The sequence below is a fragment of the Bufo gargarizans genome, chromosome 2, assembly GCF_014858855.1.
Source record: "Bufo gargarizans isolate SCDJY-AF-19 chromosome 2, ASM1485885v1, whole genome shotgun sequence".
Taxonomy (NCBI): Eukaryota; Metazoa; Chordata; class Amphibia; order Anura; family Bufonidae; genus Bufo; species Bufo gargarizans.
In genome coordinates, this window is record NC_058081.1 from 611,725,769 (window position 1) to 611,741,680 (window position 15,912).

The 15,912-nt window shown below is 42.6% G+C and overlaps 1 protein-coding gene across 2 annotated transcripts in view; it reads right to left on the reverse strand.

Moving 5' to 3' along the window:
- Positions 1-307: 307 nt before the first annotated feature.
- Positions 308-15,912, reverse strand: part of CTNNBIP1 (catenin beta interacting protein 1) — a 34,697-nt gene continuing 19,092 nt past the window's right edge. For both annotated transcript variants that reach the window (XM_044278314.1, XM_044278313.1), the window contains one exon: positions 308-3,031. In XM_044278314.1, coding sequence (XP_044134249.1) covers positions 2,973-3,031 — 59 coding nt within the window. In that variant the 3' untranslated portion in view covers positions 308-2,972. The remainder of the gene's footprint in view (positions 3,032-15,912) is intronic.

Below are 15,912 nucleotides of genomic sequence, written 5' to 3' on the forward strand. Positions count from 1 at the left end.
GTGCAGTACCATCCACTGAAGTCTTGGCCAGAAGAAAAGCACTGCATCTGCACAAAGGTCTGTAGCAGCAGCACTAGAGTGGGATTTCAGTGGCGTGATGCTGCTGGAGAAGCTTGGCCCTGTTAGAGAGGGAGGCAAAAGCTGCAGCTCAGGCACAGCCTCATGCACTGAATATCTAATTTGTGAAGGATTAAAAATATGAATTTTGTTGGCCGCAAAAGGCCCTACCACCCATTGTGGGCAGTTTAAAAGTGTTTTGCAGCTGACAGACTGCTTTTAATAATATAGTAAACACAAAACTAGAATGTACAGTAGTAGTAAATCATATTTAAAAGATATGAGACATGAAAATAACATCTGTGGGGGGAGGAGGGATCCCACGTGATTCGGTAGTTTCCACAAAGATTTCCATATGCACACGATTACCCCATTGAGCTCGACATGCATTTTAGAGTCTGTATTACGGCTACAAATCCCAGATTCGCCCCTCATTTCTAATAAAGCAAACCAAAGTCATGGAACGCCCACCATGTTGTCTTCTAATTAGGTTGTTTGAGCTCAGATTTCCACTCCAAGACCCTGCAGTTTGCACATTACTTTATGTCATATCGCATTAGGAAACTTGTAAACAACAAATCCAGTTACATATCAGAACATAAATCATCTGAACACATTGTCATACACCGCCATCTCTGGTAAGAAACATTGCTGTGTGCGGGAGGTTTGCAACATCAGACATTCCTTTTAGAGGTTTCTACCAGGATTTCTTTTTCAAGGCAAATATAAAATAAAAGACTCATGTGGACAAGTCATATATAGGAGAAAATAATATGGAGGGCAGTATTATAACAGAACTAAAAAGGTATGCGTCATGAACATGAGGTCCAACAGCCGGAAGGCTCCCAGCTGTATGCAGATTTATCAACTCAGGGTTTGTGTTAATAATTAGGTAAAGTTATTAGTGCAGGACGCCAAAAAGGCATATACAGCTAGGCAGCATTACAGGTTACAAGTCGGAAACGTCCGTATGGCTGTCCATTATCTTGCCTTTTCTCTTCTTAAAGGGGTTGTGTCACTTCAGCAAATGGCACTGGTCATGTAGAGAAAGTTAATACAAGGCACTTACTAATGTATTGCGAGTGTCCAAATTGCCTCCTTTGTTGGCTGGATTCATTTTTTAAATCTCATTATACACTGCTTGATTCCAGGGGTCACGTCCACCCTGAAGACGAGAAGCAGCCGTGGCCGTGCTTGCACACTATAGGAAAAAGCCCCAGAGGCCAGTGCCATGGGAGCATGCATAGGCACACATGCGTAGCAGCTCCTGTCGTGGCCATCGGTGCTGCAGCGGTGGTCGTAACCCCTGGATACAAGCAGTGTACAATGTGATGGAAAAATGAATCAAGCCAGCAAAGGAGGCAATATGGAGAATTACAATACATTAGTAAGTGCTTTGTATAAACTTTGTCTACATGATAAATGACATTTGCTGAAGTAACACAACCCCTTTAGGGCTATGGTCAATTGTATTCACTCTCTTAAAGAAGCCAGGACAATTATACATAGATAGATACATAGATAGATTTACTAATGTATCTGCGCCACAAAATCTGTCTTAAAAAGTGGTGCAAATCGGAGAAAATTGGCGCATCTAGGGTCTCTACACTTTCTATGACGTGCTCAACAAGTAGGCAGGGCTTAGCACAAAGTAGGTGGAGCTTCATGGGAAAGAGCCGCAGCCCAAGATGCGCCAGAGCAATTCTGGGGTGGAAAAGAAATCTGGCTCAAAGTAAGCTAGCCAATAGTTGGTACAGAGTCAGAGAAAAGTGTCCCTCTCTGCAGCACATCCATCATCCAGGCTGAGCCCCTGTGGTGAATCTGGTACAGGTCTAGATGGCCTGGGTAAGTTTATCCCATCTTTAGAATTAGTAACTCTGGGCCATAATGTTAACATTTTGTAGAACTTCAGGTCACTGATAAAGACTCTGTCAATATATGGAGTTCATTCCTAGAATGTGGGGAGAATGAATGCAGCCTAAACACCGACATGGATCCAGCAGTGTTAAATGAATCAGGAGGCACATTTTTCTTCATGCCTCATTGAGACCACTAATTTCAAACAAACTGAATACTAGTTCAGCTGAGATACTTATAGGATACACTGTCTGACCTGACAGATTTGACTACATGTATGGCTCAAAATTATGTAGTATTATACCAACATACATAAAAAAAAAAAAAAAAAAAAAAAAAAAAAAAAAAAAATTATAACAATAAAATTAAGCAGCCTGATGGGCCTCTGATCAAATAAACTTAAAAAAAGGAAAAATAATCAATTCTTATATTTTCTTTTTTGTGCTTCTAAAGTAAAATATAAAAAAAAATAAAAAATCAAGACAGAAGCACAGACATCGCCCCCTCCACACTGGTAATAAATACTGCAAAAGCTTACTTCTTTCAAGTCAAAACACAGTGTAACAGCCAAAGCGCTGACATCATCAATAATTAAAAAAAACAAAAACAAAAAACCTAAAACAAATTACAATATAAACCTAAAAGTCTGTACAAGCATATCCAATGGAGAGCACAGACCACATGAGCCACCATCCCAAATGCGCTTCCTGTCTTACTGCTGCAGATATCAGTCAGGAGTGTGGACAAATGTCTCATCTTAGAAACAGGAGTGATGACAAATTCAACATAAGTTAGGGGCAATAAGAAACGGCTTCTGCTGGCGAAAGGAGTCCGCTCTCCGTGTGGCAGGCCGCCATTTTGTTGGTTTGAAGAAATACAGAAGTCAGCAGCCAATGGGGAGAGTCTCAAAAGTAGAAGGATGAAATGAAATTAAATCATTAGAAATTTGGGGAGACAGTAAAAACATAGGGACAGTGGGAGAAGGAGTCAGGGGAAACGCCAGGGTGCCTCTGCTTCTCCCATCTGTGGTCTGGGATTTGGCAATAGCTGCAGGGAGGTTACTGCCTTCGATCTTCTGCCTCTGACCTGGAGAATGCCATCACCACATCCTCGGCACCTACAAGAAAAAGAGAAGAAAGGTAATCAACGTAAGAAAGGCTTTTTAGATTGCTAACTGATGCAACCATCAATGTTGATATCAGGGAATTAAGAAAATTAAACAACTTAAATATTACTTTATTATAAATATATTCCCAAATACCTTTCATTGGTTAAAATGGCTTGTTTTGTCTAGGGAGCATCTTATTTCTAATGATTGCGCCCTAGACAAAAGGAGCCACGATAAATAATGAAAGGTATTTGGGAATATAAGTAATATTTAAGTATTTTCATTTTCTTAATTCCAGGTGAACCTTTAACATAAAAAAAAAAAAAAAAAAAAAAAAAAAGGATCCAGCTTCGAAGATATGCCAGGAAGGATGCACTGCTTTGTCTATACTATGCATATGTCTACTGCTCCCCCTTCTAATGGATATTTGGGGAGTGGTGCAATGGGTACCATCATAGATGAAGAGCACATTTCCATTAACCTGCCTATGAACTGACTAGAATATCAAAATATTCTGAATTATTAGATTCTCATATAATATATTACACACACGTGTAAGATGGACAAACCATAAAGTTATGCAAATCGAGGAAGTAGCAAGTGTAAGTAAGATATACAGATGATCACATTTTCAAGCACCTAGCTCCAGTGTAGTGGCATGTTGGAGAGTCATAAAAGTCAGATGGCAAGCAATAAAATAAAAATCATATAAAGTTGTGTGGGGTGATTGTGCAATGTCTACTGTTCTCCAGAAGCTGTTTTTTAACAGGACAATACCAGGCCATATGTTGCTCATGCTACTGTGAGTGGCATAAATGTGCTACCATGGCCTACAGAATCTTCACACTTGTCTTCCATCAAGAAAATTTAGGGACGGAATTAGTCGGCAATTGCAAAAAAGGAGCAGCTGATGATTTGCGTGCCCAAGCGCATTTAGTGTGGCAGACCATTCCTCAGATTAAACATTAATAACCTCACTGACGCCATGCCAAGGTGTATAAATGTGTGTATTTCTTGATCCAAAATAAGATCAAAAAGTTTTGAATATTTTGTCTAAATTTTTTTTTTTATCATGTGCATATCATTAACACGTCTATCATTCCTGTGATTTGCATTAAAAAAAATGCATAACATCTGCTGCCATCACTGCTTTTTCAAGGGAATCGTAGGCCATGTCACCGGGCTCACTGCTGGGCAGGCTTTAGTGCTGCCCTAGACTGTAGAATGGCTAAGGCAGAGCTAAAACCCGCCCATCAGAGCTGGTGACGTCACCGCCTGGAACACTGCTAGGCAGAAGCCTCCGCCCGGCAGTGTGTTATAAACAAAACAAGAAAACCTTGCCCCGTGCGATCCAGGAGAGGGCAAGGGAGAGCATCAGAACATTAAAATGATCTGATGCCAACATCAGGGGGCTGCCTTGGTGAAACTGTGGACATGTCCGGGTTTAGCTCTGAACCCGGACAACCCCTTTAAGCTTTTAGTGACGCTCCATCTTCACTGCACTTGCAAGAGTAGTAACCTGGACTAAACCTTCATATTCACACCACTTCTGATAATAAAAGCTCCATAAAAAGGTATGTTTGTCCTCCTTTCCCCAGCCCCTACCTAATGCTGTCAGCAGTCTAGCATGGTAAAAACTGCTGACAGATTCCCTTTAGTTAGAAGAACCTCTGCAGTCTTGAAGGCTAGTTAATACTAAGCAAAGAAGGAGGTCATAAAGTATTGGAATTAGCAGGTGCTGCATCCTTGAATTTGAACTGAATTATTAGAATATCTAAAATAAAATGATGCCCTTATTTCAAGTCTTATTGTATCATCTTTAACTTAGCACTCAGAATGAAAAAATAATAAAAGCGAATGAGAAGTGGAGCTCTGCTACATCGCCATGCAGAATATGTTGGCACCATAGAAATAAAAATGTATTGGTTCGAATGGCACAAATTCCAGGCACTTATATAGTCCACACTATGTACCGATATAAAATGCGTCAGAGTGACATCACAGTATAGTGTTTTCTTTATTAAACTGTCACAAACACAATAGGCTAATTGATCTGCAGCCACCTTTAGCAATGGAGAAATGGAATTCACATTATATCCTAGAACTGCACAGCCGCTGCGTGGCTATAAATTATGAGCCATGTGTACACTGACAGGCAAGGGGATGTGCCAAGAACCAGTATAATCCCCCCTCCCCAATCACAATCCTACTGGGAGCTGCTTCCCTTACCAGCAGAGCAAGGAGACCGTTCTCTCCAGTTACCATAGCGACGGGACGGCTAAGCTGTGAGGGCACGGAAATCTGCAGGTTGACGTTTGGATACCTAATGAGGATGGAACTTTACAGGGAGCTAAGGATTCAGAAGTCTTTGTGGATAGATGATTAACGTGCCACAGTGACCCACGGATCTATGCCGGGCACCAAAGAGAGAACATCTGCAGGAACATTACTGGTACATCCGGCAATGAACAGCTAACTTTTTCTTTTCTTTTTTTTAGAAAATGCTTTACTTTTAGGCTGCCATATCGGAATCACTGAAAAACAGCATCACAGAACTGCTTCCTTATGAACACAACACACTCACAATAAGCAATTTCCTGTCTGGAGATGGCCAATAGATCTGCTCATCCTAAGCCTCCTGGTTCATGAGTAAGAAGCCAGAACGGTTCTGACACATAACATTCAGGGTTCATAAATAGCAGGGTGGTGACTCCTGGGGACGGACGGACTATAATAGCAGGTTGCAGGCTTCTTATACCGACTCATATTTGGTGAACATTTGCACTAATAATTTGGGCTGTAAATGGTGCTAATTTGTAGATTTTTACACCTATAAGTTACTATTTGTTATGACTGTGCTCTTCTATCCCATACTGAGTATTCAATCATTAAAACAGATACTAGGTAAACATTTGCAAATGCTTAATAAAAAAAATAAATCTCAGTGTGCACTGTTAGGCCGCTTTCACACGCGCAAGTTTTCTGAACAGGTGTGATGCATGAAGTGAACACATGGCACCCCCACTGAATCCTGACCCATTGATTTTAATGGGTCTGTGCACGCATCATTTCTGCGTTGCATGAGAATCGCAGCATGTTCTATATCCTGTGTTTTTCACGCAGCCCTAGCCCCATAGAAGTGAATGGGGCTTCAGTGAAAAACGCATTGCAACCGGATGCAATGCATTTTTCACTGATGGTTGCTAGTAAATGTGAAAAACACATCAAAACTGATTGCACCCTTGAGGAAAAAACTGAAACACTGAATGCAAAAACTGACTGAACTTGTTTGGGAAAGGTCTCATGCACACGACCATTTTTTTTTTAAGGTCTGCAAAAACAGGGTCCGTAGGTCCGTGATCGTTTTTTCGTCCGTGGGTCTTCCTTGATTTTTGGAGGATCCACGGACAAGAAAAAAAAAAAAAAACAAAAAAAAAAAAACGTTTTGGTGTCCGCCTGGCCGTGCGGAGCCAAACGGATCCGTCCTGAATTACAATGCAAGTCAATAGGGACGGATCCGTTTGATGTTGACACAATATGGGGCAATTGCAAACTGATCCGTCCCCCATTGACTTTCAATGTAAAGTCAGGAGTCCCTATTAATATACCATCGGATCTGAGTTTTCTCCAATCCGATGGTATATTTTAACTTGAAGCGTCCCCATCACCATGGGAACGCCTCTATGTTAGAATATACCATCGGATTTGAGTTACATCGTGAAAACTCATATCCGACAGTATATTCTAACACAGAGGCGTTCCCATGGTGATGGGGACGCTTCTAGTTAGAATATACTACTAATTGTGTACATGACTGCCCCCTGCTGCCTGGCAGCACCCGATCTCTTACAGGGGGCTGTGATCCGCACAATTTAACCCCCCAGGTGCCGCACTTGAAGGGGTTAATTGTGCGTATCGGGAGCTCCTCCTACTGGTAAGTGACAGGTCTGTGTGGGGCGCATTGCTTAATGATCTGTCACTTACCAGTAGGAGGAGCTCCCGGCCGGTCACAGACAGCGCAGCAGCCAGCAGGTAAGTATGATGCTTCTAATATTGCTGCAGTAGCGTTTTGGTTGCCATGGTTACCGGTCGGAGCCCCAGCGATTAAACTGGGACTTCGATCGGAACTCTCTTCTGCCACCAATGATCGGGGGAGGGGGCCGCACACTGTGCCACCAATGATATAAATACAATAGACGGAGGACAGGTCCTATTTTTTTGACGTACAGGATACACGGATCACGGAGGTGGATGACAAACGGTGCATTTTCCGAGTTTTCAACTGACCCATTGAAAGTCAATGGATCCGCAGAAAATCACGGAAAACGGAACAACGGCCACGGGTGCACACAACAGTCGTGTGCATGAGGCCAAATGGGGTGAGTTTCACTGAACGCACCCTGAGCCAATCCGTACCATTCGTGTGAAAGGGGCCTTAGTCTAGTCTTGTGTGTAGAAGGCAGATTAGACTCTGCAAGCTTCTCCACATCCAATAAATGGTTGGTGTAGGACTGGATATTCAAACCTCTGGCCATTAACCATCCCCACTATACTCAATACTATGGTCCAGTTCAGACATTGCACAGCTGCAAAAAATATTTTGCAAATAAGCAGCAATTTATAGCATAATACATGTGGAAGTTTCAAAACCCCATTTACACGAAGCATAAAAATGCTGCATGAAAATACAGAGCATGCTCATTCTTGTTTGAAAAAACTGATTTTCACTGTAGATTTCACCCTTTGCAACACATAGGGTGACATCTGCTTCTAAGGGCTCACTCAGACGGCAGTATGCTGTCCGCAAAAATTATTTTTTTTTGCGGTTCAGATGCTGTCCCATTCGTTTCTATGGGGCAAAAAAATGAAACACGTCCTATACTTGTCAGTGAAAATTAGGACATGGCTCTATTGAAGTCTTTGCGGACATGCTGAACTGTTCACAAAAAAAAGGATCTGCATTTTTGTGGACAGCATACGGCCGTCTGAATGAGCCCTAACACAGATTTGTGGTCACCGCATCTCAAATTCCCTAAATGCTGACTTTACAGTAGTGGACCTAAAGGAGAAAAGTCGTTCCTTCCTTTACAATCCACGTCTGGCATTGGCACCAACAACTGTCTGTGTTAATGCAACCTAAACTGTCCACCTCCGTGCCACAATACCCTATGTGCCAGCCTCTGTGCAGTAGTAATAACCTGTGGTAAGACATATGTGTGCATTATGACTGCAGAATGTACAGAGGCAGTGCAGATACCGAAGTGCTCAGCGAGTGACAGGTCCTCCCACACATTAGCGCAGTCATCTGCTCTTCTGTGGAGGAAAGTTGTTGTTTTTTCTTACACACGTTATAAATAATGCAATGTGACTAACATGAGCCGATTCCAATCCAGAACTATAAAAATACATTTTTTTTTTACTTTCCTTTTTTTTTTTTTTTAAAGGAAAAAAATCTTTGCAGATCTGTGGAGGAATTCTGGTGTCAGGGGCTGCACAGACAGCAATATGGAGACATATTTAATTGGCTTTCCGCTTGAGCAGTGTCTGCAAGTTCATATTCTTATGTAGTAGGGTTCTTAAGGTGAAAAATACCTCTCAAAAACCACCACCTCTACGAGAAAACCACATATCAACTAGCAGAAGTCCATTTTTTGAATCAAATCGTTTTTATTAACCACTAAAGACAGAAGTTTACAAATCAATACAATGTCTTTTCTTACTCTATCCACATTACGGAATCAGTGTACATCAGTATCATATCAGTACCAACACACTTACAATACAAGTATCTGCATGTACTATATACTCATAGGAAAACAATAGACACCAGGAATTATAAATGTCTAAACCCTCCCAAAACCCCTCCCATCCCCCACCACCGCCCCCCCCCCCCCGCCCCAACACCCCCCCCCCGCCCTGTAAACTAGTCTTGTATCTGTCTGAGCCTATATGACCACATGGGTATGAGATAACCAATCACTCCACAGTTTATCAAACTTCTGAGGACACCCTCTTTTCACAAACACCCACCCCTTTCTCCAATATCAACATATCATGCACCTTCCTCTAAAACTCCTCCAATGTAGGCGGACTCCCCTGGATCCATCTCATAGCCACCAGCTTCCTGGCCACATACAACAACCTTCCCACTGCCACCTTGACAGAGTCATTCCCTCCGATCTCAGATACATAACCCAATACACACACCTTAGGGTCATTTTGAATTTCCAACGTCATTTTACTATTAATCATATTCCTTACAGCATCCCAATATTTCCCAATCACCGGACAAGACCACAGCATATGCAGCAAATCCGCACCATCTTCCATACATTTCGGACATCTGTCATCAGATCTTACTCCCACTTTTTTAAGGAATACCGGTGTCTTGTATACTCTATGTATGATAAATAGTTGGGACAATTTACCCTGTTCACTCAAGGACACCCTGGGGACACCTTCCAGAATATCCTCCCACTTATCCTTAGACATATCACCCAAGTCAGCCTCCCATTTCTTCATTCTTGAGAGCGGAAACCCCTCTAAGAATTTACCAAGTAAAAGAGCGTATACCTGCGATATCAGCCCTCTCTCCCCCCCCCCCTGTCCGAAGGACAAGCTTGTGAACTACCTCCATTTGGGCTATCACACATCCTTTCCGCAGCGTGACCTCAAGAGCATGCCTCACCTGAAGATATTTATAAAACCATCCCTTAGGGATATTAAATTCCTGCTGCAGGGTCTGAAACGACTTACATATCTTGCCCTCAATTAATTGGCCAATTCTCATCACTCCCTGAGTATCCCAACTTCCAAGTCCAGACATGTTAAAGAATTCAGGCAATAGGTGATTATTTCTAATAGGAGAGAGCTCACTGATTCCACCTACCCCTCTCAGTTGCTTCACCCTCGCCCAAATCTTTTTCATGAGTTCAATAAGTTTTCCCCTCTCAGCATGCATACCTGATCCTTCCAGAATACCCATGAGGTCCCGACTACCCAACCAATGCTGCAAAATCTGTCCAGTCATATCCGACACCTGGAACTAATCCATCCCTTGAAATGCTGACACTGGGAAGCCAAAAAGTAAATCAATGCATTAGGAACAGCCAGGCCTCCTTCAGACTTAGCGTACTGCAATGTTTCCAATTTAATCCTAGCCTGACCGTACTTCCAAATAAGATCCCTAAATATAGAGTGAATTTTCTTAAATCTATCTAGGGGGATCCATACAGGAGCATTATTCAATACGTAGAGCAGCTGAGGCATCATAACCATTTTTAACAGGTTCACTCTACCTACCACAGAGAGAAAGAGCCTACACCATGACCTCACCTTAAGCCTGAAAGTAGCCAGCAACGGGGACAGATTGAGGACCTCAAAATCTGATATTCTAGGTGTTATAAACAGTCCCAAGTATTTAAATTTATCCACCCAGGGAACCAAACTATCTGCTTGCCTTCCTGTCAGGGCCTGCCCATCAATTGGCATCAAGGAAGATTTTTGCCAATTTATCCGAAGACCAGAAAAGCCACCAAATCTATCAATCAATGCCATGGCCGCATCCAGGGACGCCCCAGTATCACCCATAAAAAGCAGAGTGTCGTCAGAAGTCCATTTTTTAATGCGGTTTTGGGTTTCACAGTATATCCTGAGATCCTGCCAGGATTTTTTAAACACTGGAAAATAATCTGAATGTAGTGTGTAAGGCTGGGTTCAGACCTGAACGCTTTACAGCGCGTTCCTACGCGCTGTAAAACGCTCAACAGGCAAGAGCCAATGATTCCCTATGGGAATGGTTCTCACCTGAGCGTTTTACAGCGCGTACGATCGCGCTGTAAAACGCCCGACGCCCCAAGAAGTACAGGAGCTTCTTTAGGGCGTTGTGTCGCACGTTCCCGTACATAGACTTCAGCGGGAACGCGCGACAATGGGCGTTCGCTTGTCTCTGTATGCGCAAACGCCCTTACAATCGGGCATACAGAGCGTACGTTCAAGTACGCTCAGGTCTTAACCCAGCCTTAGCGCTTCCCCCAGACCCAAAACATAATTTATCAGTCAGTAAGAGGCTTTACAAAAGTCGCAGGTCTTTACGAAAAAGTAGCACGTTCCAATAAAAAGTCGCATAAGATAAGCGACTTTCTCATTCCATTATACTGACTTGAGCTAATGATAAATCTGGCCCATAGGCCTGTCCGCTGTTCAGGCACAGAGCAGCCTGCCGGATCTCACAGGATCCAGTGTTACCATAGTTTCCACTTTACCACCACATCCCCAATGACTGTAACGAGGTCCGGAGGAGATCCAGCCGTTTTCCGTCATAAATGGCAGGTTTCAGCCGGATATAAACCAATCGCATGCAACGTTTTTTTGTCCGGTCGACAGCCAGCATTTGTGCCGGATCATCTAAATAGAGACGTGAACACCCAAATCTTAAACAGGTTTACTGAGTTCAGGATTGGGTAGAGATGGCAAATGAGGTATTGGCACAGGAAAATCACACCTGCTCAGTCCCCTTTGTGGAACACCCTCAACCTGGAACAACCTGTCTGAACAATCACTGCACAGTGCCCATGAAGAAGAAAAAAAAATGGCTAGCACTGGTGACTGGAGATCAGTAAATATGTTAAAAGCTATAATTCCTGCTGGAAGAGATGTTGTAACTCCATATCATCTAACACAAAAGTAATGACTGCGCAGCATGTGATGTACAGTATGGGTAGTATGACTCCTACACAGATTGCTGGTTAATGCACACGTAAAGGTTTTGGGGCACACCGGAGCAATTCTTAAGCTGGTCATAGACATAAAGTGACCATTCACCCTAGATGGCTGCTTTGTGTCCATTACCAGCTTAAGAATTGCTCCATGACATAAGGCGGCCATCTAAGACAATACTCCACAATAACCACACAGTATTGTCTTCCATGTAGGTTCCGATTAAACAAACTACAGTAAAAGAAAGGACCACCGGGCAATGAATCTTTACCGTGGTAATATTTTATATAGTTCATTGGCCTTTTATTCAACTGTATTTCCAACATATCCAGATAGCAGTATTCCACTGCTCTGAAAAAGACAATAAAACCACATTACATTTTTTTTTTTTTAAAGTTAATAAAAATACTGGTGCCCCCTTGTGTTTGACCACAGTACAGCAGACTGAGCCTGTATGTACAAACGAAGCGGTGCACAGATCAAGGAGGATTATTAATAAGGGGTAAAGCTTGACATGAAAATCCCTATCTAATCCTATTAGATACTTATAGGTCATCCTTGGGCATCCTGTAAACTGGTGACAAATGAGTTTCATCCGCTAGCTGGCAGGAGCATGCTGAGACAAGTGGTTCTGCAGCAGCTAGAAACCTGAACTCCGGTATGCATCATATGATTTCACTGAAACATGTAGACATTCCTCTAGGTTTTTTCCACCTTTGCTGACATAAATCATATCTTACAATCATGAAGGAAGCTGAAAGCTTTCAGTTACATAAAATCCACCAATTCCAGATAAACGCTGTACAAAATGATTTACTGGGCAGCAGGGTCCCTTTAAAAGCCATTCTATTCTGCGTGGAGGCACAGAATGATTGCACAGCAGTTCCTCCTAATCGCTGCCCTTGACCCTGGTTATTGAGTTTTGTCTCTGCAGCTTTGGGGTTTCATTTTACTTTGAACAAAGCACAAAGCAGCAGAATATTTCTCAGGGAGGGGTAATGCAAATCTCTCATATACAGATAAAAATCCAGCACGTTGCTGTATATAATGATTATTTCAAAACTAAAACCGCATCATGTGAGGGAAGAAAAAAAAAAAAAAAACTAAGCGTTTCAGATTATCCATTACACTTCATCATGACTAAAAGTGCAAATGTGAACTGTATGACTAAAAGTGCAAATGAGAATTGTATGAAAGGTATGCTTTGGGCCTCATGCCCACAACTGTATTTTGTATTAGTGTCCGATCTGCATTTTTTGCACGTGGACCAATTCATTTCTATGGGTCTGGAAGAAAATGGAACGTACACGGATGTCATCTGTGTGCTGTCCACAACTGTGTGTTAGTTCCTCAAAAATGAATTGCTAGCAGTCTGCAGTAAGGGTACAGAGGGGTGGTCACAAGCTGGGGGGGGGAGGGTGTGTGTGTACCTGCACAGACAACCTATCCAATCAGTGCTGCCATTTTCAGTCTGTGCAGGTACACCCCCACCCCCCCCCCCCCCCAACTGGTGACCTCCCCTCTGTACCCTTACTGCAGACTGCTAGCAATTCATTCATAACTTCTAGTAGAAATAATAAAGAAATGGAAAAAACAGAGCCGTAAGAATAGATGCACCAGAATTGTTATTGCATCGGCATGCATAAAGTTATCAAAACAGGAGGTGGAGTGGTGACAGGTCCTCTTTAAATTGAGACTCTTTGCAAAGCTCAGGGTTTTATAATGCCGTTATCTATAGGCTTGTCTGGCAATAGACCAGCAGTAACTCACACAACACTGCCCATTATCTTTCTATTCATGAACATACTGGTGTCACCGTGGAGACTCTACATGGATTTGAGCAGTGCAATCACCGGGGTTATTTTTTTTTATCATACATGACACCTGACTACCGCCATCATGCTCGGCGTCATGACAACACGTAAGGAACCAGTGGCTGTTAATTACAATGTGTCAAGAGGAACCAGCCTTGGCAGGCTAATTTTACTTAATTAAATTCTCTCCACAGCAGATTTCACAAGCGCAGTCATGTGAATCCCAGACATCCGCTATCTGTGTACAGGTCGTCCTCCATTGGTCTTAATAAAATTGTGAACTATGATAACTGCCAAATAATGGACACAGTCTGCTCCCCTCAAGACAGCTGCAGCTTAAGCGTTAATGTCATGTCACCACCGAGTGTATGTGTCATAGGCAGGGCCCACTCTCTTTCTGTACCAGTCTAACTCGTCTTGTTCATGCTTAGTGAAATTGTCTGTATTATGCATGTATACCCCTCTTATATGTACAGAGATATGGAATGAACGGCGCTTTAATAATAAATAATAATAATGGAGAGTCATCACCTGATCACAGCAGAGGGAATGAGGACAACATTATTTGACTACAGCTGCAAATTATTTATGTTCATGGTCCAAAGTGTATAGTCTATAAAACATTAAAATTGAAAAACAGGCAGAGTCCAGTTCAGCGCAGGAACTTACATACTGTGTGTCAGCAGAAAACAAAGAAACATACCCAGGGCGAGATGGTAACGCTGGGTTCAGACCTGAGCGTACTTGAACGTACGCTCTGTATGCACGATTGTACGGGCGTTTGCAATCGCGCATACAGAGACAAGCGAACGCCCATTGTCGGGCGTTCCCACTGAAGTCTATATACAGGAACGCGCGACAAGACGCCCCAAAGAAGCTCCTGTACTTCTTGGGGCGTCGGGCGTTTTACAGCGCGATCGTACGCGCTGTAAAACGCTCAGGTGAGAACCATTCCCATAGGGAATCATTGGTTCTTGCCTGTTGAGCGTTTTACAGCGCGGAATACGCTCAGGTCTGAACCCAGCCTAAAGGAGTGACGAGTGGTCTTCTGTCTGACTGCTAAAGAGTGCTGCAGTGACACCTAGTGGTCAGCACATGGAAGAACAAAATAGAAACAACTGCAGCATTCTTAATGAAGTCTGCTAGATTTATTAACTGCAGATCTTTAAAGGGTACTTTCACAATAGCGTTATTCTTTTCCGGCATAGAGTTCCGTCAAAAAGGCTCTATGCCGGAAAATAACTAATCAGGCATATCCCAATGCATTCTGAATGGATAGAAATCTGTTCAGTTTGCATCAATATGCCTTCCGTTCAGTCACTGTCAGGCGTTTTGGCAAGACATAATACCGCAGAATGCTGCGATATTATGTCCGTCCAAAATTCTTGATCAGTCGCCGGAATGCCGGCATTAATTCCCATTGACTTACATTAGTGCCGGATCCGGCATTGCGAAACAACTGAAGGACGGAAAACTGCGCAGACCGGGAAAACTGTGAAAAAGACTGCAAGACGGATCCGTCCATCTGCATGACAAGTGGAGAGACAGATCCATTCTTGCAATGCATTTGTAGACAGATCCGCACAAAGTGGCATAAAAGAACAGGGTAACAGTTCTAGACAAATGTGTTATGTTTTAAGATGCAACAAATTTATCAAAGTATGACACTTTATAAACCTGGCGCAGAAATTCCCCTTTTATTTCTTAAATCTTGGCACGTATCTTAAGAGCTGTTCTTCTGGATCGGGTGGTGGCATCAACCACTCTCTGACCAGATGTAGGGAGAGAATTGCAGTGATATTACTGCACAGCTGCCCATTAAGTGTGAACCCCAACCAATCCTCTGCGGGATGCCTCAATCATGTCCAGGAAATAACCCCGACTGTCACTAGCTGCTTGTAATCCTGACTAGCATCCTAATAGAACAAGGGTTTTCATTTCTCATCTATAGAAACATAGAATGTGTCGGCAGATAAAAACCATTTGGCCCATCTAGTCTGCCCAATATACTAAATACTATGGATAGCCCCTGGCCCTATCTTATATGAAGGATGGCCTTATGCCTATCCCATGCATGCTTAAACTCCTTCACTGTATTTGCGGCTACCACTTCTGCAGGAAGGCTATTCCATGCATCCACTACTCTCTCAGTAAAGTAATACTTCCTGATATTACTTTTAAACCTTTGCTCCTCTAATTTAAAACTATGTCCTCTTGTAGCAGTTTTTCTTCTTTTAAATATTCTCTCCTCGTTTACCTTGTTGATTCCCTTTATGTATTTACAAGTTTCTATCATATCCCCTCTGTCTCGTCTTTCTTCCAAGCTATACATGTTAAGGTCCTTTAATCTTTCCTGGT